At 32.7% G+C, this 26,726-nt stretch overlaps 1 protein-coding gene across 1 annotated transcript in view; it reads left to right on the top strand.

The window, feature by feature from the left end:
* ERGIC2 (ERGIC and golgi 2) overlaps positions 1-24,832 on the top strand; it is a 37,814-nt gene extending 12,982 nt beyond the window's left edge. The window contains exons 4-14 of the mRNA XM_060113380.1: positions 408-454; positions 1,228-1,298; positions 6,533-6,573; positions 10,664-10,765; positions 12,225-12,320; positions 14,325-14,380; positions 15,289-15,387; positions 18,731-18,828; positions 21,470-21,632; positions 22,703-22,785; positions 22,955-24,832. Coding sequence (XP_059969363.1) covers positions 408-454; positions 1,228-1,298; positions 6,533-6,573; positions 10,664-10,765; positions 12,225-12,320; positions 14,325-14,380; positions 15,289-15,387; positions 18,731-18,828; positions 21,470-21,632; positions 22,703-22,785; positions 22,955-23,017 — 919 coding nt within the window. The 3' untranslated portion in view covers positions 23,018-24,832. The remainder of the gene's footprint in view (positions 1-407; positions 455-1,227; positions 1,299-6,532; positions 6,574-10,663; positions 10,766-12,224; positions 12,321-14,324; positions 14,381-15,288; positions 15,388-18,730; positions 18,829-21,469; positions 21,633-22,702; positions 22,786-22,954) is intronic.
* Positions 24,833-26,726: the final 1,894 nt, after the last annotated feature.

Here is a 26,726-nt window from a genome sequence, read left to right as displayed (position 1 = left end):
GCCTGATGTATGGTATTTATTTGGTAAATAGGAGAGAAAGGCTTTCAATTCCTAACTTTAGATTTTGAAAGTTTTGTATTGTTTAATGGCATAGTCTATGTAAGGTTTATGCAAACAGAGGTTAATACTTTTTTCTGAGTTGCTTGGACTTACTAATTGTAGAATTGCCATTAAAATGAAGGATACTGTGTTAAAAACTTGTGAAATCAGAAAGGCTTTTGGAATAATTACAAAATAGAACTTTTACTTTTAAAGTACCTTTGTTTTGCCCATATGATGCTATCCAAGTTCTAATTGACATATTTTATTCTGTATGAAGTCCAAGTTTTTCATAGATCAGTTGATCTATATTGCTCATGTTTTGTTGATCAATTGGTAGGTTCTAATGTTTCCTTTTTGTCTTTTAGCAAATTGAGAATCAATATAGATATTACTGTTGCCATGAAGTGTCAGTGTAAGTACATGTTTAACCTGATGATTGCATATATAGATTATGGTTTAAACAGTTGCTAGTAAAAAGTAAAAGCCGCTGGTTGTTTTAACTTTATTTTTCCTTTATGATATCTTAATTTAAGAATACAAATTGTTTTTCTCCCCAGCTTGTATTCTTTAAATTTCTTCTCCATAAAGAGATTTACCTTTCACATTAGTATAATTAAAATGAAAGAAAATTGGAGGAAATTTTTATAAATTGAAGTTCTAGTTTAGGTATATCCTTTATTTCTTTCTTGTTTGGCCTACTGGTTTTTACACCCACATTCCAGAAACATATCCTGTTTCACAGTTTCAATTTACTACCCTTTACTTTTACTTCTGCATATTAAAATGCAGATCCAAATCTCTTGAGTTAATGGTGATGTTACCCTTTTCTGTTTTCTTCCCTGGCTTCACTTAATTATACTGGTAGAAGTGGAAAAATGTTAATATGCTAGATAGATAATGTTTGAATCAGTATAGTTCTCAAAAATAGGGATGCTTTTTCATCTTAAATTGTGTCTTAAATTACTGCTTGAAAAGTAGAGACCAAGAATTCAGTAGTTCAGACAAAATTTTTTAAAGTGTGAAGTCATTTTACCCAGTTAAGGAAATTAATTTCTAAAAGATTTCGTCTAAGAACAACCTTAAATCTCTTTTCCTTTTCCATTTATTTTTTCTTATGTTAGTGGTTAGTGGATATAGTTTGATTCTCAGCATAGAATATAAAACTTCTAATTCTTTTTTATGCAGATATTGGAGCAGATGTATTGGATTTAGCAGAAACAATGGTTGCATCTGCAGATGGTCTAGTTTATGAACCAGTAAGTTTGATTTACATGTTCTTTTAAATAGTATGCTTTGAGGAATTGTTCCCTTGAAGATAGTTTTGATATTTGCTTTTAATTTTGTCTGAGCTAGTTTTTTAAAAATATATTTTCTTAATTCAAAAGTAGTATACAACGTTGTAAATCAGCTATACTTCAATAAAAAATAAATAAAACAAAAAACAAATAAACAGAAGTATTCCATATTCTTTGTAAACATTTAGGGGGAAGAAAAAATTATATCTAATTACCAAATTATATAAATATAATTACCAAATCATATCTAATACCAAAGCCTTGTTAGCATTCTGGATAAGCCTCTATAATCTTATACTTATTTTATATTTTTTGTTAATGCTTCCTAACTGTTTCCTTTTCTCTTTTATACAGTTGCTATAGTGATGAAATTTTCTTCTTTTCTTCTAATGATTTGGAAATTCTATGTCTTATTTGTATTCTTCTTTTACCAAATTTAAGTTCTTAAAAATGTTTGAGATAAATTTCTCTTGTAATCAAGAATGAAGCATTATCTAAGAGGAGAAATTTCATATGCATTTAGTTCTTCCTCTCTCCTTCACACCTCCATTTCCCAGACCTAATGAAATACTGACATTCTATTATTGTTTTCATAGCACAAGTTGGTGTGTAATAAAACTAATTTGTCAGAAAACACCATCACTTTACAGGGGCAGGTATCACATTACAGGGGTAGGTGATAACAGGTCATGATCAGAGCTAGCCCTAAAGAAGCTTTAGAGAACAAAGCATGGAACTCCCAGCTACTCTGCCTTGCTGACTGCTCTGTTGGCATTGTGGTACTTATGTTTACCCATGCACTCTTTTTTTTTTTTTAATATTTATTTATCTATTTTTGGTCGTGTTGGGTCTTCATTTCTGTGCGAGGGCTTTCTCTAGTTGTGGCAAGCGGGGGCCACTCTTCATCGCGGTGCGCCGGCCTGTCACTATCGCGGCCTCTCTTGTTGCAGAGCACAGGGTCCAGACGTGCAGGCTCAGTAGTTGTGGCTCACGGACCTAGTTGCTCCGCGGCATGTGGGATCTTCCCAGACCAAGGCTCAAACCCGCGTCCCCTGCATTGGCAGGCAGACTCTGAACCACTGCGCCACCAGGGAAGCCCTACCCATGCGTTCTTGAGTTGTTTTGTTTACCATTGACAGTTGTGAACCCTCTTTAAACAAAATTGCAAAGTGAAGGCTAAAGGTGATGGAGGAGGATTAGAAGTAACTGAATGTGTGGAGGAGAAAAAAAGGAAGCTCTTAGGTCAGTTTTGATTACCAAATTATTTTTAGTTTACATGAACAAAATATATTTATGCCTTTTGATACACACTTTTTAAATAAAATTTTCTAAAGAAAAAGTAACTTTTGTTACTGCCACTCTGATCCACCCTACTTCCTAACTCCTGTATTGCCACTCAAAAAATTGATATCAGTAATTTTAAATGAGGTTAGGAACCTTACAAATTCGGGTACCATGTTATTGCATGTTAAACTGTTATCTGGAAATTTAGATCTAGATGATTATTATCAGACACTAACATTTGCATTCTATTTCATACTATTTTAGGAATAATTATTCAACTTTATGTTTTATTGCTTTTACTTTCTACCCTTCTTAGTTTCTTTATTTTTTGTTTACCGTTTTGTGAGGGACTTTTTGTGACTTCTTTATCAGCAAGAATATGTGGGTTATGTTTTATGACAGACTGCCTATGTCATTCTGTTCTTAATACATGTAAGGTTGGCTGAGGATAGAATTCTTGCTTTATGGTGTTTTATACTCAAAACTTTATAGACATTCCTTTATTGCCTTCTGGCACAATTTTTTTTTCTTTGTAGGTAACATATTTATCTACTTATATGCTTTTTTCTTTTACTTTTGAAATTCAAATATTTATCCTGTATATCCAAGTGTGGATCCCCTTTAGTTATTTTTGGCTTTTGATGATATTAATGATCTGAAGTTTTAAGTGTTTTTTGCTTGTTTGTTTGCTTTAATGATGTTCAGAGTTATGGTTTTACCTCTGTTTTTTAAAATTCTTATCAAGTGATGTTGAAATTCATGGAGTGCTTCTCAATATTTTTATCAATTCTTGCATAAGATGCATATTTTGAACTTTGCCTGTGAGTTCTGGGAGATGACCTTGATCCAGCAGGATCAACCTTTTTTTTTTCAATGCCTTCATTATGTTTTAAAATTCAGTGATTATATTTTCCACCTCTGATATATTGTAGATCACTCGGTTTTCTTCTGTCTTCATGATGTTAAATCTCATTGAGAAATAATTAGAAAAACTTGACTTTTCTTCTTCTTTTTAGAAATGGTATCACAGAGGAAAATTAGCCCTCGGACCTCAGATTTACCACTTCTTTCAAATTAATGAATCTTTTTGTCTATCTAGCTATCTATTTTCTTGTTCATCTTTAGGATGGGAAAATAAATGGCCAGTTAACTGACTGAGAGTTGAGATAGGCTGTTGAGTTATGTCGGTTCCCTTTCCCTCCCCGCCCCCACTTTTTTTTTTCCAGACGTAAATGAAAGGAGAAGGATATATAGTTTAGGTATACTGTGTTTCTTCTAAGCAAAATTAGAACTTCAGATGCTTTTGAAAAGAAAGGAGGAAGTCACATTGGGTTCAGGATGGCAGAGTGGTTCACCAGGGCACCCCAAATTTCCTTTTCCGTATTTGTTTTGACAGGTTAAATTTAGCTAGGGTAATTCCTTTTTCCTTTAACTGGTGTGACTGTCCTCATTAGCAGCCAGCTGTAGCAGTATTTTTGCTAAATTCAGGATACAGTCCAGGTCACATGTAAGCTGGGAATAATAATGCTGTGGAATGCCCTTTGTGATGTGGTCTCTGGCACTCGATTGAACTGCTAGAAGTCTTCTTAGGATGGTGACTGTCTCTTCCTCAAGTGTCTTGTTATCTTTTATCACCTGTTTTCCTCTGTTACTCTGAATTGGGGATTTACTGCTTACATGGATTTTCCTGTCCCATGAAATAAATTATGTGTTGGGCTCTTTTCTCAATTTAGTCTCCCTTGTATGCTGTCTTGCATAAGTTTTTGATAATTTCCAACATATGGATGTTATTTAAAATGATTTAAAATAATGATACAGTTTGTGTCCTCATTTTTCTGTTTCTTTGGACATTGTGAGAATTTGAGGAGATAATCATCTTGAACTTATCCTCTAAAATTTATTTATGCTGTTTTTCTAGCATTCGCTCCACACTGAGTGTCTGTCACTCCCACTTTCTTCACATTTATTAAGTCTGATTTTTTTAATAAATATTTTTTCTAGACAGCTTGTCTCCTCAGCTAGATTCTAAGCTCCTGAAAAGCAATTACTTTATTTTTTTCTTCATTATAGCTCACAAAATATAAAGCATAATGCATTGCAGGTATTAGGCACTGATGAATATGTTAGAATTATGTAATTGTGGCAGGATCTTTGATTATTCCATTGTAACAGTTTCTGCCATTTCTTTCAATCATTTGTGGAAGAGGAAAGTTTTATTTTAATTTAACTGTCATGAACTAAAAGTCATGTCTTAGCCAGAAAGTTAGAAACTTAAAAATATGTAATTGTATATTTTTATCAGTAATTTTTAAAACGTTTAACAGTGTTCCTGGTAAGTATTCATTCCCTTGTCCTAATTTATATTAAAATATTTAAGAATTATTATTAATGTAAAATTATTTGAGATAATTTTTACTTGTTTTTAAATTTTCACTCATTCTTTCAATATGCAGTCTGAATATTAAAAACTTAATTCTAATAATTTTACTGGTTTCTAAACCATGATCACACAATATGCTATGATAGCTACTATTTATTTAAAGAAAATAACTACTTTTAGGGATGTGAGAAAGTGAGGAATCTGACATAGTGGGGTTTATATACTGACCTTCATTATCTGTGATTTTTGAAAAAATTTTTTAATCTTTTGAGTTCTTTTTTATATATAAAAAGGAGAGAATAATAACAAACCCACAAGGTTGTTACGAAGGTTAAGTGAGATAATGATTTAAGTAGCATAGTGCCGAGCACAAAGTAGGCCACTCAGTAGTTCTTTACCTGCTGTGTTAAGCACTATACCGAGCAGTTTGGGGAAGTCAAAGGGAGAATCATATCGTCCCTGCTGTCAGTAGTTTTATTCACAAGGTAACTGGGGAGCAGTTGCATGTAGCCTCATCTGTTTGCCATGGTGTGTTTTATAGCACTTTCTTTGTGTGCTGTGCTATGAAAAAGGTTAGGAAGCAAGGTATAGACAAGTTCAGCAGGAGGAGTAATCAAAGTAATTTCACTGTAATCATTAACCTAGAGCAAGTGGCATATAGAATTTAGACTGACATTAGGGTCACAGTTACAGGAGAGGAAGGTTCCAGGTTGATATAATTAAATAACCAAAGGCACAGAGGTAGAACTGTCTGATGGAATGAGGGGTTAAAGAGAAAGGATTTATAGTGAGAGAGTAGTAGGTTAGGGCATGATTATGGAGGGGTCATTAATAATATTGATAATTTAGAAAGTAGAATTAATATGCCTTGTTATAAATTGCCTTTATAAAAATCAAAAGTGGACTTTTTGTTGGAAAATTAAATTGTGGATATTGCCACAAACTGTGAGAAGCTTGCCTCTTTTCCTCTGATTCTACAAAGTAGCTAAGTTTGTCTTTGAATTGGTGAACATAGTACCTAGATAAAATTTCTTGAATTATTCTTTCTTGATTAATACATTTGGGAATTATAGTGACATTGTTAGGTCATTTCAAAACTTTTTGATTTTATCATGGTATTTTCCTGGCAAGAATATGGGCTTTGGATGCTTGAATATTATACTTAAGCTGTATGTCTTTTTCATTCCTTCTTCTCTTTTAAATACTTAAGTTTCATGCTGGCATCATTTAAATGATTTTAAGTCTTAAAATACCATTTTGTACATGTGATAGATTGCATTGTATCCATTCCTATAAATGTAGATAACTGTAATAGAAAAATATTCGCAATTAGTGAAATTTCTTTGTACTACTTTTGAGTAAAATTTTAAATTTTTTAGTCTGACTTAGGGAAGATTAAATGTAAATTATGAATACTTGTTTTTAATGTTATTATAAATTTGTTCCTTGGTTATAGAAAATTTTTAAAAATTATGATATAAGAGCCAAGAGAAATTGACAGTGCTAGTGATTATGTTTTCCTTTATTTCAGGCAATATTTGATCTTTCACCACAGCAAAAAGAGTGGCAAAGGTAATAAGTAAACAAAGTATTGTGGTCCATAGAAATTAGATCATGCTTTGTCTATTTTGTCTACTGTATATTATTCATAGATTAATATATTTCTCTAGGCATTTCTTTGGATGAAATATTAGCAGAATATAGTATATAATATAATCTTTACACTTTCAAAGATTTTATCAGATCTTAGGAAAGTCATATAATCTTTAATGCACTTTGAATCATAAATACATTTTAGTTTTCATTTACAATTGTATTAGCTATTTAAAAAATTTTAAAAGCAATATATGATCAAATTTGAATATAAAGGATATAAAGTGAAAGTAAAAACCTCCTCATCATTCTCTATACCTAGTGCCACTGACTGGTGGTAATAACCAGAGTTAAATTTCTTGTGTAGCCTGCTAGAAATATTCTGTTTGTGTATAATTTTCTACATGTTTCCATATTTGCTTATGTTATTTTTTTCCTAATACAAATGGGGTCATTCTATACATTTGTTTTATAACTTTCTTTTTCCAACCTAACCTTATTTTTGCACATCTTCCCACTTAAGTACATATAGTGGTACCTTTTATGGATAAGCTATAATTTATTTAATCGGATACTTATCGATGGGCATTTAGATTGCTTGCATGATTCTAATATCAATGCTCAGTGAAAATTCTTGAATCTAATTCCTTGTGTGAATGTATATATATATATATTCCTTATGTACTTGAGTGAATATATGTATATGTATATAAAGTTTCTAGAAATGAAATTTATCTTTTAGAGTATATTTAATGTTTTGATAAGTTCTCATCACAAGGAAAAAAATTTGTAATGGTGAGGTAGGTAGTGGTTGTTAACTAAACTTATGGTGGTAATCATTTCACATATATATGTCTGTCAAACCATATGTTTATACCTTAATCTTATACAATGTTATATATTAGTAAAACTGGAAAAAAATTTTGATAGATAATGCCAAACATCTTCCCCAAATAGTTTCATTTATATTCCAAAGCTATCAGTATGTGAGAGTACTTGTTTCTATACAACCTCACCAACAGTGGGTATAACCAGCCTTTTTTTATTTTTGCCAATTTGATCGGTGAAAACTGGTATTGCACTTGTTTTAGTTAGCACTTCTTTGTAAATCAATTGAATATCTGTGGATTATTTTTTTCCCGTTTGTATTTTTGTGTGTGTGAAACTGCTTGCTCATGCCGTATGCCCATTTTGCTTGGTTGTTGGTTTTTTTCTTAATAACTTTAAATAATTTTTTGTTTTTTTTGTTTTGTTTTGTTTGTTTGTTTTTTGGCTGCATTGGGTCTTTGTTGCTACGTGAGGGCTTTCTCTAGTTGTGGCGAGCCGGGGGCGGGTGGAGGGGGGCGCTGTGGCTCGTGGGCTCTAGAGTGGAGCGCAGGCTCAGTAGTTGTGGCACACGGGCTTAGTTGCTCTGCGGCATGTGAAATCTTCCTGGACCAGGGCTCAAACCCGTGTCCCATGCATTGGCAGGCGGATTCTTAACCGCTGCGCCACGAGGGAAGCCCAATTTTTTGTATATTAAAGAAATTAGTTCTTTGTTATAAAGAGTTACCCCATCCCCACTCTTTTCTTTCTTTTTGTTTTCTAGACTATGTCTTATGCTTAAAAAAGGCATTACCTAATTTAAGATTATTACAAAAAAATTTTTTTACCCTTTTTTTTTTTTTCTTTCTAGTCCCTAAGTACATTTCAAAGGCCTTTCTCCTTTAATTTCCACTTTCAACATTTGGAGAGCTTTTAAAATTAAAGTTGAAACGAATGTATTGAACAAAATAACTGAATATTAGGTGTCTCTGGGCTTCTAGTGCTTTTAGTAGAGAGCCATCCAGAGATGAAATACATTACTTTATTCCAGAAATGTTAAAGTGAGAAGTCTCCTTTCATCTAGAATTTTATTTAGTGTTCAAGACTAGTAGTGAGAGAAGAGATTGTGTTTTTACTGTTAAAATGATAGACATTTTCCATCGTAGTAGAATTTTCTACATCCTTTTATATATGGAATATAAGCTCAGGTATTTATTGGTATATTTGAGGCAGAAGTTATACACGTACACACACGCACACACACACACACACGCACACAGTTTGGTGTCATCAACCTCTTTTCCCACTGCCCAGCACTAAAAGTTAAACTCTGGAAACAGAAGACACACATACTGCTTGGTGTCATCAACCTCTTTTCCCACTGACCAAGCAATTAAAGTTGAACTCTGGAAATACAAGACATGCAAAAATATGAAGCTTTCAATTTCTGTTAGCATTAGATCTAAAGATTTTAAGTCTTTGTACATGTAAATCTGAAGATGGGATCTGGCCTCTTGAAGCTTCCTAGATTATCATGTTCTGCTTCTAAACAAATATTCTTGAATGGACTAGAGATGCCTAAGACCTAACAACCTGAATAATGTGCATACCAAAACGTTCTTTACCTATAGAACTTGCTAAAAGATATTTAAGTTTTCTTTCAGTTGTTCTGCTTTCTTAAAATATTTAGGATCCCAATTAATCTCTTTCCTTTAGTAAAAGGAAATCTCAAACCCTGGACATAGCCTTCCTGATAACTGTTTTTTATTTCTACTAAATTTACAGTATAAAAATGACTTTTTATTTTAAATAGGCCTGTTAGCAGTGTTCTTAGTGGGTGGTGCATACGTATTTTATCTTTATCTCTCACTTGCACTTCTAAAAAATGTTTATTATATCATTATGATGGGATGTGAAATATATTCTGATTTACATTTGCTTCTGCTTCTGCTTTAAGTTCCTATGTTTGTTAATAATTTTTCCAAGTTATTTAACTGAGTGAAAAGTACAGAGTACCCAAATACCCCCTGCCCCCATGCATATGCAGCCTCCATTGTTATCAATACCCCACACCAGAGTGGTACATTTCTTACAATCTATGCACCTACATGAACACATCATTATTGCCCAGAGTCCATAGTTTACGTTAGAGTTCACTCTTGGAGATGTACACTCTGTGAGTTTTAACAAATACATAATGACATGTACTCACCATTACAGTACCTGTGGTTCTACTTCCCTGAAAATTCCCGGTTTTGTCTATTCATCCCTCCTTTCCCTGTGGGTATAAATTTTGTACTTGCTGAGTTTGAACTGTGATACAGGTGACTTTGGATGTTAGTTATATAAAGATATAGATTAAAGGATATAAAATAGGATTATATCTAAAGATACAAAGTTATTGTTGAAAATGTTAGAAATATTAGAGAGAAGAAATACTTTTATTCTTGGTTTTGTTCTTCAGAATAAGTAATTTCATGAGTTATTGTAAATGTAACAATTTTGTAAAAAAAAAAATCTTCAAGCAACTAATGTGTTTTTAGTGGCTAAGTATATTTAAAAAGAAAATCTAAGCATGAGTTCTCAAATGTATACTTTGTTCTCTATAATCCTATACCTTATATGCTGGTGTTCTTTTTAAAAATTATAGGTAGAATATAATATTTTGTTTAGAATGGTCTTGTCATAGGATAAAGTTCAGGTTTCTTTGGAAAAGGCAGACACTAGGTGATATTAAATGTCACTGTGGCCTGGTTTGTAATGAGAATTGGATGCTCCTGTGTGGGTTTAACCCCCAGTAATCTGCCCCTTTAAGTCCATCACATCTATTATGTGGCCCCTTATTTGTCTCATTCTTTGTATCTGTAACACTTAATTCAATGCCCGACAAAAACTAAGAATTTTGTTATTGCTGTGTGTATGCATGAAAGATGAATTTAGATATTCAGGTGAACAGAAGTTCTTTCTTGGTGACCCTGATCCCACCAATAATGGACATGTAATTAGTGTCCACACATTCATTACTGATGGAATTAGACAGACTTAAGCAGCCCAGCTGTTAGACCTCTAGCCATACTCCCTCACTTTTCCTGCTTTCAAGGAAATGACCAAAGAATACTTGGAACTTTATTTTAGAATAAAGTTATGTAATAATAAATGTATGGCTTAGCTAAGTCAACTACCTGTGTTATTTTTAAAACAGTGTTGGCTTTCTCTGTGTGTCTTACTGTATTTTTTAACTGTTGCTTGTTTGTTTTGTATTTAGGATGCTACAGCTGATTCAGAGTAGACTGCAAGAAGAACATTCACTTCAAGATGTGATATTTAAAAGTGCTTTTAAAAGTACATCAACAGCACTTCCACCAAGGTGGGAGATTTTGTGAGACTATTTATTAAGAATTTATTGTGACATAATTTTAATATTGGTTTACTCCTCTGAATCTTATATTTCTTTTTTTTTTTTTTTTTTTTTTGCGGTACGTGGGCCTCTCACTGTTGTAGCCTCTCCTGTTGCGGAGCACAGGCTCCAGACACGCAGGCTCAGAGGCCATGGCTCACGGGCCCAGCCGTTCCGTGGCATGTGGGGTCTTCTCGGACCAGGGCACGAACCCGTGTCCCCTGCATCGGCAGGCAGACTCTCAACCACTGCACCACCAGGGAAGCCCATGAATCTTATATTTCTTAAAGAAAATGTAATCATTCTGTATGATGAGATGTCTTTTTTTTTTTTTTGGCCGCACCGTGCGGCATATGGGATCTTAGTTCCCCAACCAGGGATTGAACCCGCGCCCCCTGCAGTGGAAGCGTGGAGTCTTAACCACTGGACTGCCAGGGAAGTCTCAAGATGTCTTTTTTACTCTTAAATCTATGGCCTGTGATTATTGATCAGGATTATCCCAGATATTATTTTCATTTAATTTTTCTCTTTTATGTGTGTATGGTATACCTTCATATAAAATTGTACTAGGTTTTAAGAACAAATTAATTTCATTTACCATTATGAGGATGTATAAACTTTGGTTAGGAATTTCATGTTTTTTTTTTTTTTTTTTTTTTTTTTCTTTTTGCGGTATGCGGGCCTCTCACTGTTGTGGCCTCTCCCGTTGCGGAGCACAGGCTCCGGACGCGCAGGCTCAGCGGCCATGGCTCACGGGCCCAGCCGCTCCGCGGCATGTGGGATCCTCCCAGACCGGGGCACGAACCCGTATCCCCTGCATCGGCAGGCGGACTCTCAACCACTGCGCCAGCAGGGAGGCCCCAGGAATTTCATGTTTTTATTTCACTTTTTGTCTCTTTTATAGATTAGAAGAGCTGATATTTGGAAATGCTATAATCATGAAAATGATAATTTAAATTTAAAAATATACAGAGGTTTTACATTTGCTTAGGAAGAAAATGTTATTGTCTATTTGAAGTTCAGTGGCATGCCCTTCCCTTACTCATTCTTTTTCCCAACCCTTCCTGTCCCCTAAAGTACCAGAAACATGATAAAAGCACGTCTTTGTTGGACTAGTAATTCTTTACTTTTAATTTTTCTTCTCTCATTAGACTTGGTCCTCTGGTTAAATTTGAATGACCTTGAAATTTTATATTTGTGTAAATAAAAAATATATATATATAACAGTTATATAATTTTTTTCATTTTTTAGATGTTTTTTAATGTGTAGACTTCAAAAAACTGCTCTTCTACTTTTGACATTTAGAACATTACCTAAAAATTGATCTTTAGGGATTTTTTTTTTCCTCTCTATAAAATTTTCTCACCAGAAATATGGTGACTATATTGAATACGCTGTAAGTAATTCTGATGTATCTTGTTGTAACAGGGAAGATGATTCATCACAGCCTCCAGATGCTTGCAGAATTCGTGGTCATCTGTATGTCAATAAAGTAGCAGGGAATTTTCACATAACTGTGGGCAAGTATGTTCTTTTCACTTACTGAAAATACTTTAAACAAGTTGGCAGTTTGGTTAAAAGTAAATTCTTTGTTAATCAAATAATATATAACTAACCACTAGAGAACTCTTAAACTATATTTTTGATGTCTTTAGCCTTCAACCTCAGGATAGAGAAGACTACTAACTTTAACAACTACTGCTTCAAAACAAAAACAGTCATGTCATATTTCATATATTAAAGTATATAAGCTGTAGGTAAATATGAATTAAAACCTTCAGCTTGCCAAGTTTTAGTAGCCAGAAAGCTCTTACCTGGCCATTTCATTAATTTGTTCATTTTGTTGGATATTAGGTTTTTGTTTTCTTTTTCCTTTTGGCGATCCTCATCAAAATATAATCCCTGACCAGTACGAGACAAATATTTTGATGTAGTTAGAAATACGTCTGGGATAAAGTTAAATTGGGTAAATGTTAAGGAAAAATATCAGACCACCTGCCTTCATGAGCAGAACCCAGCACAGAAACTGTCATATAATAAACACTTGGTAAATTCCTGAATGAATAAATATATTCTCTGATTATCTCCTCTCTCTTTCTCTGCTTTTCTCCCTCCCTTCCTTCCTTCCATCTAGACTTGCAAAGCTGAACAATTCTTCATTGCAAAAGACATTTTTTGAGTACTTGCTATGTGCAAAGTACCATGGTAGATACTAAAGATGAAACAGTGAAAAACAGAGAAAGGGTTTTTGCCCTTATGGTGCTGACATTCTATGAGAGAATCTGAATTTTAAACAGTGAATTACACTAATAATTATTTAATTATGGTTGTATTGAAGTTATAAAGGAAAACTATGGCTGATAAGAAACTATATAACAAGGTACCTGACCTACTCTGCAAGTCAGTGGAGGCTTTATTGAGGAAAACCTTTGAACACTAATGGATGATTAGGAATTTTATATATAAAAGGAGAGAATGGCATCTAGACTGAGGGAAAGGCCATAACGCAGGACAGAGCATGGCTGGAGATTTTTTAAATATATAGAGACAGCATTAGACTTCTATGCAAAATTATTTCAGTGTTTACAGTGATCAGATCAAATCAAGCATTTGCTTTGTCTTTATTTTGTTTTTTTGGCCGTGCCACATGGGTTGTGAGATCTTACTTCCTCAACCAGGGGTTAAACCCGGGCCTTCGGCAGTGAACGTGCTGAGTCCTAACCACTTGGCTGCCAGGGAATTCCCTGCTTTGTCTTTGTTATCCCACTCTTCTTAACATTCATGTTTTGTTTTGTTACTGTTGCCAGGACCTATTCTCTCCATCCCCAACCTGTAGATGGGAACCTTAGAATTTCTTGGTATCATATAGTCAACAAATAATAGTTGACTTAAAGAAATTTAGAAGGTTTTATTGCACTTCTGGATAAAAACAATATCCTACTCCAAAACTAACTGAAAGAGGGAAACATTGACAAATATTGTAAGAACTTCTATATTTTGGCCTTTGTTCTCAATTTCACTTACCTCTCCATGTGATAACTCATATTATCAATAAGAGAGGCCAAATGGAAAAGCATTTGGTTTGTATCCTATCCTTATCATATCTGGAATTTTGAAAATAGGGAATGTCAACTCTAAACCCCAGTTAAGCAAAATGTTATCTCCCAGCAAAAATACATGGATTCCAAAAAAGTACTCAATTACTACTATTATAATTTGAATTTCATTAATAAGTTTGTGAAAATTTGTTTTCTCTCTTGTTATGTAACTACATAATATCTTCAATTTTGTATCTTGGCCCACAAAACCTAAAATATTTACTGTCTGACTCTTTACAGAAAACGTTTGCCAACCCCCAGTTTATTGCATTACTGAGATGAGATTTACCTACTTAAATCATGGGCCAAGTATGTTGTTATATTATTTTATACTAAGAAAATTATATAACTTAGGAAAGATCCCCTTTATGATTTTAATTAGTTATGTATTTAAATGTTATTACTTTAATCTTTTTTTTCTTCCTTTCAGGGCAATTCCACATCCCCGAGGTCATGCACACTTGGCAGCACTTGTCAACCACGACTGTAAGCGGTTTCTGAAATTTCCTTCTGTGACGATGTCCTTCCAAAAAAAGTGTGTTTTTTAATTTTTAGTGCAGATGCGAGGTAGGGCTTTGGAAGTGGGGTATGCCGAAAGAAGATATCTAAAGGAGAAAGTAAATGATCTAACTTATTGACTAATCCATTTTTTCTTGTTTTTAAGCTACCTATATTTCTTTTTAGTCATAGCTCAGAAGTTGCTGAGGTAGGGAGAAGCAGCCTTGGTGTGCTTTATATCACTTAGTACACATTTCTGCTAATTATTTTTTTTCTGATAGTTTTTACAGATAATGAAGAGAATATATTTGAAAGTTGTTTCAATATGTAAATTTAAATATGGATATTTACACACATATATAAAGTATTCAAGTTAGTTTTGTGTAATGATTATCATAAAACTTAGTTTTTAAAGTCTCCTTTAGACAACAAAAACAAGTAGTAAATTCCATAAAAAACAAGTTTAGTTACATAAATGTGCTAAAGCAATAGTGTGTATTAAAAATATATCTGATCAGTTTCATTGACATCATCTCAGTTCTTCTAACACAATCCTGTTTCTGTATGATGATTTGGACTAGAAAAGACTTATTTATTTGTTTATCAGAATTAAATGTCATATTATTTCTTAGATATTAATTTGTATATAATTATGAAATTTGTGATACAGCATTTTATCAGAATGTGTTTACTTCTGTACATATAATTCCCACATATTTGCATGCATTTTTCTTAAAATAATATGGTTTTAAATACTATATTATTATACCAGCAGATTTTAGATATTTTCATTTGAGAATAGGTAAGAATGTGAACTAATCTGTAACATGTAGTTTTGAATAATTTAATTTCTCTACTTAATTTTTTTTTTTTTTTTTTTTTTTTTTGCCTCTTAGCTTACAATTTTTCTCATAGAATAGATCATTTGTCTTTTGGAGAGCTTGTTCCAGGAATTATTAATCCTTTAGATGGAACTGAAAAAATTGCATTAGATCGTAAGTATTTACTAATTACTGCTGGAATTTGTATGTAGGCAAATCGTTCTTATAACTTTGATATTAATACATTTTAAATAATCCTCTTCCTAACCCCCTTGTAACAGATAAATGGATAAATCTTGAAGTGGTTTAAATGGCTGATCATCTTTAAGTGGAGATGTGTGGAAGAGAATTTGTCCTAGTAGTGGATGAATTTTAAATGGTAAAAAATGAGCCATGGAACAGAATAAGAAATTAGTCAGAAGTAGTCAGAAGGAGTAGAATTTAAAGGCTCTCTAAATATGTGAAAGGTTAATGTGTTAGGAGGGCATAACTACTTTTCCATGTTTAACAAAGAAAGAATAAGAACAAAAGAAAGTTTAAACATTATAAGAAGAATTTTCTTCTTTGTGTAGGTTCAAAGTTCTAAAATCTATACTGTATTTACCATATCAGAAACATCTCTAGAGAATTTTACAAACATCAGAAACCTAGAGTTTTTCTAGAATGGTTTGGTATTAACACAGTCAGAAGTAGTACAGATACCTTTTATTACTGTTTGTTTTAACAATCTATTCCATTTAAGATTTCAGTTTATACAAATATGGATGGATTATTTCCTTAATTTTGTAGCAAGTTATCTGTTCTCATGTTTTTTGAAGATTTTTGGTTGCCTTTCTTCTTAAATAGTCATATTATATGATATGCCTTAAGGACGTCTAAACCTTCCTGTGCCACTAGGAATTCTAGCCTTTGCAAAACTGTAATTAAGGATTTCATTTTTTATTAATTCAAATAGATTTATTAATGTTCTTTTCAGTATTTTACTCTTATAGCATAGTGTTGTAATCAGATACATTAAAGATGTTTTATTCAGAATTCATGAGTATTTTATGTTTGTGTGGGAATGTTTCACTCAAGGAAGCTTGAGTGTACTAAATTTGGAAATGTGTGAGTAGAAACATTCTGAGAATTTTAAGCTTTGTTTTATGTAATCTCATCTTTAAGTATGTGTTCATTCTACACCAAAATACATTAAATACTACAAGAGATGCTCAGTTGAAAACATGTTGGTTAATACTTTGTTTCAAGATGCTGAAATGAACTATACATTTTTGTAAAGAAGCAAATCTAAATATGAACAGATTAATTTTCAAAAGGCTCTTTAAATTTACATGTTTAGGAAGACTAAGAGGTGTTTAGAGTTATTTTATAAAATGGCATGAGATGAATGTCAGTAGGTTATTCAAAGCTTTAAAGCAGGTATACTCTTCACCTTCCTAATATATGTTCTATTGGGCCTCTTTTTCGAAAAAGAAAAAATTCAGCATTACAGATCTGTTGGATTCAGGTAACTGCCCCCTCCTTCATGTAGGAATTTTGAGGGGATTACTTAGCAGTGACATGTTTAATGCTGTGCAGATTTGGACAGACCTATAACCTTTGGAACAATTTGTGGCTTGCAACAAAATCTAATGCAAGATTACTTTCCCCTTGCCTGGCCATTAAGTTAGCTAACAGACTTATATATTAGACAAATAGGTCTTCAGCAGTTCTCTCTCCATAGCTTAAAAGGTTTCCAATTTTCCCTGTCACGTTTCTTTGACCCGCATTGGCTACTATTCATTGCATCGGACTTCATTCCGCACGTGGTGAGATTTCCTTTGTCTCTCATTTTTTCCCTCAAGTCTAATGATCCCACCCATATGTACAGCATTGATTATAACCTCATCACTCTCAATTTCATCTTCTTTTTCATAAATACTTCATACTTGAACACCTTCTTCTCCGCTCATTTTCAGCTTATTTTTGTTTATGACGTAATAGAGATATTTGTAAAACACCTAAAAAATAAGCACAGATTGAGCAGTTCACTTTACATCAGAGAACAACTCAAAGGATGAAAGATCGTCCACAATTGATAAGCCATTTATTGGTGGTGGACAAAGTTGACACACTTTTGCTCTAATATTATCTGTGGTAATATTTAGGATTTAAGTTGAAATTAATAATAGAACTGGCCAAAAACTTTTACGTTTTTGAAAGTTACAGTGGTACAAGTGGTAGTTATAGTGGTAGGTGAAATAAGATATGGTGAAGTTGAAACAGGCTTTGCTTTATTTTGTTAGAAACTTGTTTAATGTTAGTGTTGAAGAGACCATTACTCTTACCTCTCCCTTCTGTCTACAATTTTAACTTTCCCTCTCCTATTCTGAATTACACTGAGGTAAGAGACAGAGAAATTGAACTGATGGAAATAAAAATAAAAATTAATTCATGCTAGACACATGAAAGTAGATACTGTATACCTCCATTTATATGCAATTCTAGAATAGGCAAAACTAGTCTGTAACAATAGAAGGTAGATCAGTGGTTGGCCTAGAGCCAGAGGTAGGAAGGGATTGACTGAAAAAGGGTTCAAAGGAACTCTTTGGGGTGATTAAAATGTTCTGTATTTTGATAGTGGCGGTGATCGTATGGATAAAAACGTTTGTCAAAATTTATCAAACCATACATTTAAAACTGATATATTTTATTCATGTACTCAGTTGTCATAGACAATTATTACCATGTGACGTGAAGTACATCGCAAACGTAATGAGGCCCTATTCACTTAACCTAGCTGAAACTATAGATAGGTATATCTAGTTCTAAATTTTCTAGAATGTAGACCTAGAGAATTAACATGTTTTGTGTGATGTGAACTGTTAATTGTTTAAAATTAATTAATAATTAGTAATATACTGGTGTTTATGACTTGGGTTAAACCTATAAATGCCTAGTGACTATATAAATATGATCATTTTGATTACGTAGTAACCCCAGGCCATCATTGAGTAGTTTCTTTGCTTATTTTCTTACTGTGGTATTGATTGTTTGTATTTATCCAAAGGCTACATTTTGGTTTATATATCCAATAGCTAATGCAGTTTTGGTTTATTTATTTCTGTTCAGATATTAGTAGAAACTGAAAATGTGTCTTGTGGTGGTTATGCTATTAGAACTTTATTTTTATTAGTTTCTGTACTATAAAGAAATGCTTTTATTTTCCATATTTTATAAAAGGATGATAATGATTATAAAAGATATCTAACTAGATAACTAGCTCATCTTTTTTGGCATCTTCTAATAGATGTGTGTGTGTGTCTGTGTGACTATTTTATGCTTACTGAGAACTTGTTTTACCAAGTGTGACTATATTGCTTTCATTGATTCTTCTGTAATATTTTTTTGTTAGACATTAAGTTATAAGTAGCATTAAATTTCAGATGAGATGTATTTAATAGAAGGCTGATGTATTTGGCAGTAGTTTCATTGCTACTGGATTGATGAAAAAAACTACATTTTGTTTTTATTCTAGACAACCAGATGTTCCAATATTTTATTACAATCGTGCCAACAAAACTACATACATATAAAATTTCAGCAGACACCCATCAGTTTTCTGTGACAGAAAGGGTAAGTTGAATCCAACTGGTAAAATTATTTTTTTAAAGCATTTTATAGTCCTGCTACAAAATTAGTTTGGAGTTTCAGGTAATGCCCTCCCCCATTTAAGATTTGAAATGCATTGACATTTTATTTTAAGTCAATAAAATATCAGAAATGGGTATTAAGTATGTTTTACAGTAAGAAAAGAAGTAGATTTTAAAAATCTGGAATGTTTTCTATTCAGTTAGTAAAAAAATGATTAAACTATGATATTAATTATTTTACTCTTAATATCTTAATATTTAATGTTTTCCCATGTATTGGTATAAGCAGTTTTTAATCTGCCAGCAGATTTTCTGATTTCTCTGTTATTTATTTTTTAATTAATGTATCTACCCTGGGACACGCATGGTTATTGTGACTCAGATAGCAGATTTAGAGGGTTTGCCTTCCTAAGTTAGGGCTTCATATTCATCTAATTTAGAGGACAGACGTTCTGCAACCTTAGGGTGGAGTGGCCTTATAAGTAAATATTGATAATGAGAAGCAGAATTTTGGAATTGGGCAGTTTTAACAGATTTTTCACCTACTCTGGGGCCATGTTTTCTTTCTTTCTTTCATTCTTTTTGTTGTTAATTTTTTATTTTTATAAGCTATGTTTTCTTATTGTGTTCAACAATGGTGAATATTCAAATATTAGTATCCAGAAGAATTCCAGAATTGAAGTGCTTTTAAAAATTTGCTTTCCTCCATATGAAATTTTCCTTTGATAGTCTTATAACTTTTGTTGACTATGTTCTCAGTAATTGTAGAGTTTTCCTTATTCTTGGAAAACTAAATACTAAAGTTTTTAGGAGTGAAGTGTCATGTGTTTATAACTTTTCAAATGGTTCAGGAGGAAAAATCAAGTATGTGTAACTCCGTGTGTGTGTGTGCACATGTGCACACTCACATGCAGAGAGAAAGAGAAACTAAAGTGTCTACAAGTATATATTGTGCTTTTTAGCATTTCTTTATGGGTGGGGAGATACCATTTCTCACTAAGGTTGGCAACACCTGAAGGTCATGCAGTCTACACAGCAGCATGACTTTGGGGAAAACAGGAATGCATACATTGCTAAGGAAGTGCAAAATGGCATAGTCTCTTGGAAGGGAGTTTGGCAATATCTGCAAAATGACATATGCATTTACCTTTTGACCCAGCAATCCCACTTCTAGAAATTAAATCCAAAGATACGGTGGAAAAAAAGTGATGTTGTATATGAGATTATTCGTTTTGTTACTTGTAATGGCAGAAGACTGGAAACAACCCAAGTGATACATTGACACAGTGGAGGAACATGCAACTTTAAAAAAGAGAGAGAGAAAGATATCTATATACTGATATGAAATTATCTCCAGGATGTATTTTAAATAACAAAAGTAAATTAACAAGAAAAAAAAAAAAGAATCCCAGAGCATTTGACCTTTGTGGGGTGTGTTAGTACTGATAGGACAACTACAGTGGTTGTATTTCACTTAAAAAAAAAAAAAAAAGGAATAACTGGAGTTGGTAGAGTGGAGGATGAGAAGGACAGGGCTGACCTTCATTGGTCCTAGACCAAAAGTGAATCATTATGAGTCTTTTGTTATGTAGACACCGTGATCCCTAAAACAATATCCACTCACATAGGTGATGACAATATATTTATAATTTTGGCGAAATATTGAACTTATCAGAACTTTAAGATGAAGTCACTTTATATTGGAAACTTGATCAGTGGCTTATAAGGCTCTCTTGTGCTAATAGGCAAAGAGGTTTTGTAATGCCCACATGAAATTGTTTTAATTTCCCGTGTTACTTGTCTTCCTAAAGCTTGCAGTTTAGTTACAGCTTAGTAAAAACAGGTAGGGCCTGACACAAAAATCATAGCAAAGCACTGTGGTAGCATAGTTGTTTCATGCTATAATAGAAATTTATTAGAAATATGCAAACTTGAGTTTTGAAGTGTAAACAGAATGGAATGAAACAATATATTCTCACTCAGTGTGCACACTGTGGTAGGTTTATAATTTTAGTTACACTCCTTTCAAGAAAAATTTCCTTTAAAAACTGAACCAGTAGCTCAGATATTGATATCTTTCAAATTAATGTATTATGTTTTCTTCCTGCACTCTACCTCATATAGTTTAAAATGAACAACAGCAATTGAAATTGGTTTTAAATCTTATCATTCAAATGACAGGAAGTAGATAGAATTATTTTGTAAATTCTTAGCAAAGAAATAATACAAAAAGTATGTCAAAATAGGAATGTAGTTTTAATTGATTTGGTCAATGAAGAATGTGCCATATAAACTCTTGAGTTTAGTAGAAACCTTGTAGTATGTAAAGTGACCTTTTTGAGAAAATAGTAAAAAATGATTCTGTTCTTTTGATTGCTGCAAAATGGTTAGCAAAAGCTAACCATACAAAGAATACAGAATAATTTCTGGAGAAATTATTCTGTATTATTCTGGCTTATTTCTGGAGAGCTTGGTCTAGTAGGACAATTCATAAAGAGATCTGGATGTCCCTCTTGTTCAGGAGGGCTGGAGGGCTTCATATTGAGTGTATACAAGTAACCTAATGATGTGAATCCTGTTTGTCTCTTCCTCCTCTCTCTCCCCTTCCTTTTGCCTTCCTTTAGGAACGTGTCATTAACCATGCTGCAGGCAGCCATGGAGTCTCTGGGATTTTTATGAAATATGATCTCAGCTCTCTTATGGTGACAGTTACTGAGGAGCATATGCCATTCTGGCAGTTTTTTGTAAGGCTTTGTGGTATTGTTGGAGGAATCTTTTCAACAACAGGTTAAGATTCATTCCTTTTTTTGTCTAATTTCTAAAAGTTCTGCTAACAGTAAAAATCAAGATGCTTTTACTTAAAAGGGGAAAGAAATATACACATTCTCATGTTTTGATACTTAACTTTTTCTTTAAGATTTAATTTCAGACCTCAAAAATTGTATTGATTAAGCGTTACACATAACAAAGTTCACTGCATTCAGTAATTTACGGGAGATTGCTTAGTGTGCTGGAGAGAGCCTAGAATTGGACCCAAGTTCTGTCGTTTACATGGTGATAGCTTTATGTAGGTCACCTAAATTTTCTGAAATTGCTTTCTCTATATAAAAATGAGAATAATAATATCTAACTTGCAAGTGTGTTGTAGGATTAGATGAGAAAATGCCTAGAAATAGTAGATACTTTGAATGTAAATTTTCTTTTTCAGTTAAGGTATTTTTAACTGTACACAGTGTAAAATTGTATTTTATGGTATGTTGAACTATGAAATATGTGAAATCAAATGTTTTAGTCAGTAATGTCTTTATGACTTTTGGTCTTTTCTCCCTAAGATTATGGGATTCTCTCAAAGATAACTTGCAGAATTGTAATTGTGAAAATTTGAGAGTTGAGTATAATAGATAAGGAAACAGTTCCTTTTTTATCCTAACCTCTATTTAATATTACATGGAGTTTATATAGTTTGAATTATATTTTTTAAATGGATGAATAGCTTTTCTTATGAAAGTGTTTGTCACTGCTTTATTTAGATTCATTTAAATTTGTGGTGCTAGTAGTATTTATTTTTCAAAATTGTGTAGGTGTGAGACATATTAAGCACCTTTGAAAAGATTGCTTTGTCAAGGTCATGAATTATATGGCTTTGTGATTTTGAAAACAAATTCATTTATTTTAAAATTCAATTGTCTTGATATTTTTGACTGTGGAAGTGAATAAAGCAAACTGTTTCCTTCCTTATCTATTCCTTTATAATAGTTTTTTGTTCTTACTTACAAAATTAGGAAATGAATAACTTAGGAAGAAATTTCATTAAAAGCATAATTTAATTAAAAACATAAACTTATTTTTTATTACAGGCATGTTACATGGAATTGGAAAATTTATAGTCGAAATAATTTACTGTCGTTTCAGACTTGGAGCCTACAAACCCGTCAATTCTGTAAGTGGTGTAGTATAAATGGTGCTGATCTCTAAGTCATAGTATCATTGTTAAATCTAAATAGTAGCTCTTGGCGCCCAGAAAGAAATTGCCCAAAATAAAGTGTTGTGTTTAGAGGAAATAGTGTAAGGAATAAAACTAATGCTTCGGTCTTTTTGTTCCCCCCTAGGTTCCCTTTGAAGATGGCCACACAGACAACCACTTACCTCTTTTAGAAAATAATACACATTAGCACCTCCCAAGTAAAGGAGAAAAACTTTTTGTCGGAGATGTAAAACCTTTTTTAATAATAAAATATTGTGCAATATATTCAAAGAAAAGAAAATATGAATGAGAAGCAGGAATCACCCTAGGGAAAAAACAAAAAAAAGAAAAAATCCCAAACTGAAATCCTATGTGTGTTGTGTCTGTTACAAATGTCCTAGAAGAAATTATACAGCTAATCTAATCAGTGAATAAGCCCAACTGGAATATTGCGTTGAAGATGACCCCTTCTGATATTTTCATAGCAAACGGCAGTATCGAAATCAAACCTTGCTTCTTGATGACAAAGAGCCTGAAGGAACAAGTCAAACCACATCTAAAGAAAATGGCATTGATAAGTGCAAATGTTTGCATCTGTTTGTTTTTAAAAGATATGTCAGAATAAAATATGTAAAACATGTGGAAAACTAGTCTAGACTTTAAAAAGTGTGGTCAGGTCACATTGTTAATAAAGGAAGAGAGGGAGGGGCCCCTGTGTTATAGCCATATTACTGTTAAGCCATAACGACAAGACCATTTATCCAATAATTCAGTCTTAGGACGGCTACTGCTTTTCTTTAAACTCTGGCGATTGACTTTTCTCATCAGGGCAGGGTCATGAAAGACTAAGGTGAATTCTTACAGGGGCAGGTACATAGATGCTATAATATGTAACAGAGGTAATCATTCACAAATTACATAGTGGGCACTTATACAGGGAGAAGAAAGCACATCTTTAAAAAAGATGCTAAGTTTCCTAATCTGATCCTTATTATTGGTGTACTTTGGGAACAGGGGGTGAGTAATAAAAAGATCAACTACTAATGATGAAAATTACCAATCTGTAAAAGATTAAGAGGATAAGTAGCATATTTTGTGTGTGTTGTGGTGAGTGGGCAACAGGGTAACTTTAAATAAAATAGAAGCATGAGGCAAATATTTAAGTAAGACAAGATAATGTCAGATCTGAGAGATTATAATATTAAGCAATGTCCATTAAACTGTAAAACTATTATGAAAGAAGTATCTGCATTCAGAATGTCCTGAATGTGATTGATTTTGTATTAGATTGTGTTGGTCTAGCTTTCTTACTATTTAAGGATTGATTTTAAATTTGTAGACTATAAAAGATTGAAAATAATGAGAGGGGTATATCACTCAGGTGCTGTTAAAAACTAAATTTGGAATATGTGTGCCAATATCATTTTTCCTTTTGTAATACTTAATGATAGTAGAAGAATCATCAACCAGTCCTCATGGTTTAAGTCATTTAGGGAAATGGGGAGACAAAATTCCTGGTAAGTAACAAGGCCAAGACTAAAAGACAAGACTTAAAATGGTGGTTTTTAGAGAACAGGGCATCACAAGTTAGAGTTTTTCAAATTGCATTCTTTTAAAAGGTAAAAGAAAAGTCAAACAGTTGGGGCAGATAATGTAATGGAGAGAAGGAGAAATACTGATAAAACTACTTTTCATTCAAGCTTATGTGGAATGGTATTTTGCAGATAATAACAGAAGTATCATTGTTTAAGATACACAGTTTATCATTGAGCCATTAAATTAACTGATTAATATAGGTAACAAACATGCTTTGAAAGGTTTTTGAATTCAGAAAATTCCAAATAATCAATGGTCGTCTCTGTATTTCTCATTTCTTTTCTTCAGATATTATTTCCAATGAAGATAGACTAGGAAAAGGAATTTTAATTAGAATTAAAATTTTAGCTGTTTTAGACTGAATGTCAATTCTGTGAATCTGCTTGTCAGAAAGTTCAATTAAGTTTCAGGGTTTTTTTTTTTTAATAGGAGGAAAAAATACTGATTTAGAATTATTTTCTTTCAGTTAGGATTATGACAGTTAAGTATCTTTAAGAAGGATTTTAAAAATTATTCTGGTACTTATATATGATTTTTAATTGTTTCCGTGTTTTCCAAATACCATATTAAAATTTTAATGGAATTAATCTGTCCCATTAAAACTGACTATAAAAGGAATTTCTTTGAAGCAAAATCCTACTTTGCCATTGATTTCCATTTTAAAAGTTAAGAAAGGTTTCCACCTGAAACTCCTCAAATAGGGTCAGATTTTGGGCAATCGAAGTATTAAGATTCTGACCAGCCCTTTGTATGATGAATGATGAAGTATACTTGCATGTTAGGATTTATTAGGAGTTTTTGACCTCACCAAGTGTTTCTTTTCCGTTGCAGAGAACACTGTACTGGTCTATTACGTAGCCTTGGTGTGTGCCTGGGGTGCTTCCAGTAGGATACCCAACTTTATTACTCAATCCTCTTTATTTTATTAGGGCATTCATAATATCTATGTATACATATTCCATCCTAAATATTTTTAAGAGTTGAGATCTCAAATTATGTGAAATGTGTTTTTTTAAAACTGTGTTTGCATATATTGGCCTATAAAAGGAGATGAAACGTTTAGGTGAATAATTCTCTGCTATATTATTTGTACATCTCAGACTACCTCTTGGTAAAAGCTTAACTCAATATGAGGAATACAAAATTATTTCTAATTCTCAACTTAGGTGATTAATACTACACTTTTCTCGTATACATTTTATGATATAAAGCACTGAATTTTTATATAAATTACTAATGCAGACAAAGTTTACAATCTTTAATACTAACTTAATTTGGGAATTCATAAAGGAATGACTAAGATCTCCTAATTTTTTAATGGTATAAGTAGACGTGCATTGTCTTTATGTCTTAGGTTAGTAATTCAAGTAACAAAAAGTAAACTTATATGCAACCCCCTTGCTTCAGAGTTTAAAATTTTGAATCTTAAACTTCAGTTCGAGATGCATATATTTGAATGTTCAAAAATTACTTAAACATGAGCCTTAGGATCTTTAAAATCTCATCATGCCCTTTAACCTAGTACTTAAGTACCTCCCTTTCTGTTTGGAGCTGTAGCAAACCTTCAAAGTGAGTCCACCTTTTGTCAGCACTGTCCAAATAGATCACTATTTGTTCACTACCTTATGGTATGATGCCTGGAGTAATATCCAAGTTATTTCTTTATTGTAGTTCCCCCCACCCCTTTTGAAATATTTTAGTGACAGTGTCACTTAGCATTATTTTAAGAGTAGGAAACAAACTGCCTTGGATTTTTTGGTTTTCTTGTAGTTTTTTTATTGTGTCGTTTTAAGAGAAAAAAACCACAAAAGACTCATTTAGTGTCTCAATCCTGAACATTTGGACTCTAAATAAAATAAATTGTACAACAACTTCTTTGTCCCTTTACGATCATGTACCCCCAACTAAGGCTCAGTTCCTCATATTTTTCTTTGTCCTTCTAGGAAAACTACAGCAATCTTTATCACTCAGTTACATTTCCTTTGCTTCAGATGGAGCTAAATTGCTGTATGAGATTGGATTTATTCTGTATTTTTCATGTTATGAATGGACGAGTGATGAAAATTGAGCAGTTGACTCAAGTTTATAAAGCTGTAAGCAGATTATAATCAGCAAAACATTTAATAGTTTTGTTTCAGCAACTCCCAAGTTGTACTGGGTATTTATCAAAAGAAATTAGATGAAAAATTCTTCCAAACATCGTAACTCATTTATGTTATTTGTGTAATAATTTTAAGGTAAAACTCAGAATGAGAAGGTGTGGGGGTAAAGTGTACATTGATGAAAGCTACATACTAAAGCAGACCTTCAGCAACATGGCA

The sequence above is a fragment of the Mesoplodon densirostris genome, chromosome 11, assembly GCF_025265405.1.
Source record: "Mesoplodon densirostris isolate mMesDen1 chromosome 11, mMesDen1 primary haplotype, whole genome shotgun sequence".
Classification (NCBI taxonomy): Eukaryota; Metazoa; Chordata; class Mammalia; order Artiodactyla; family Ziphiidae; genus Mesoplodon; species Mesoplodon densirostris.
The sequence above is the reverse complement of the archived record's forward strand: the minus strand, read 5'-3'. Positions and strand labels throughout refer to the sequence as shown.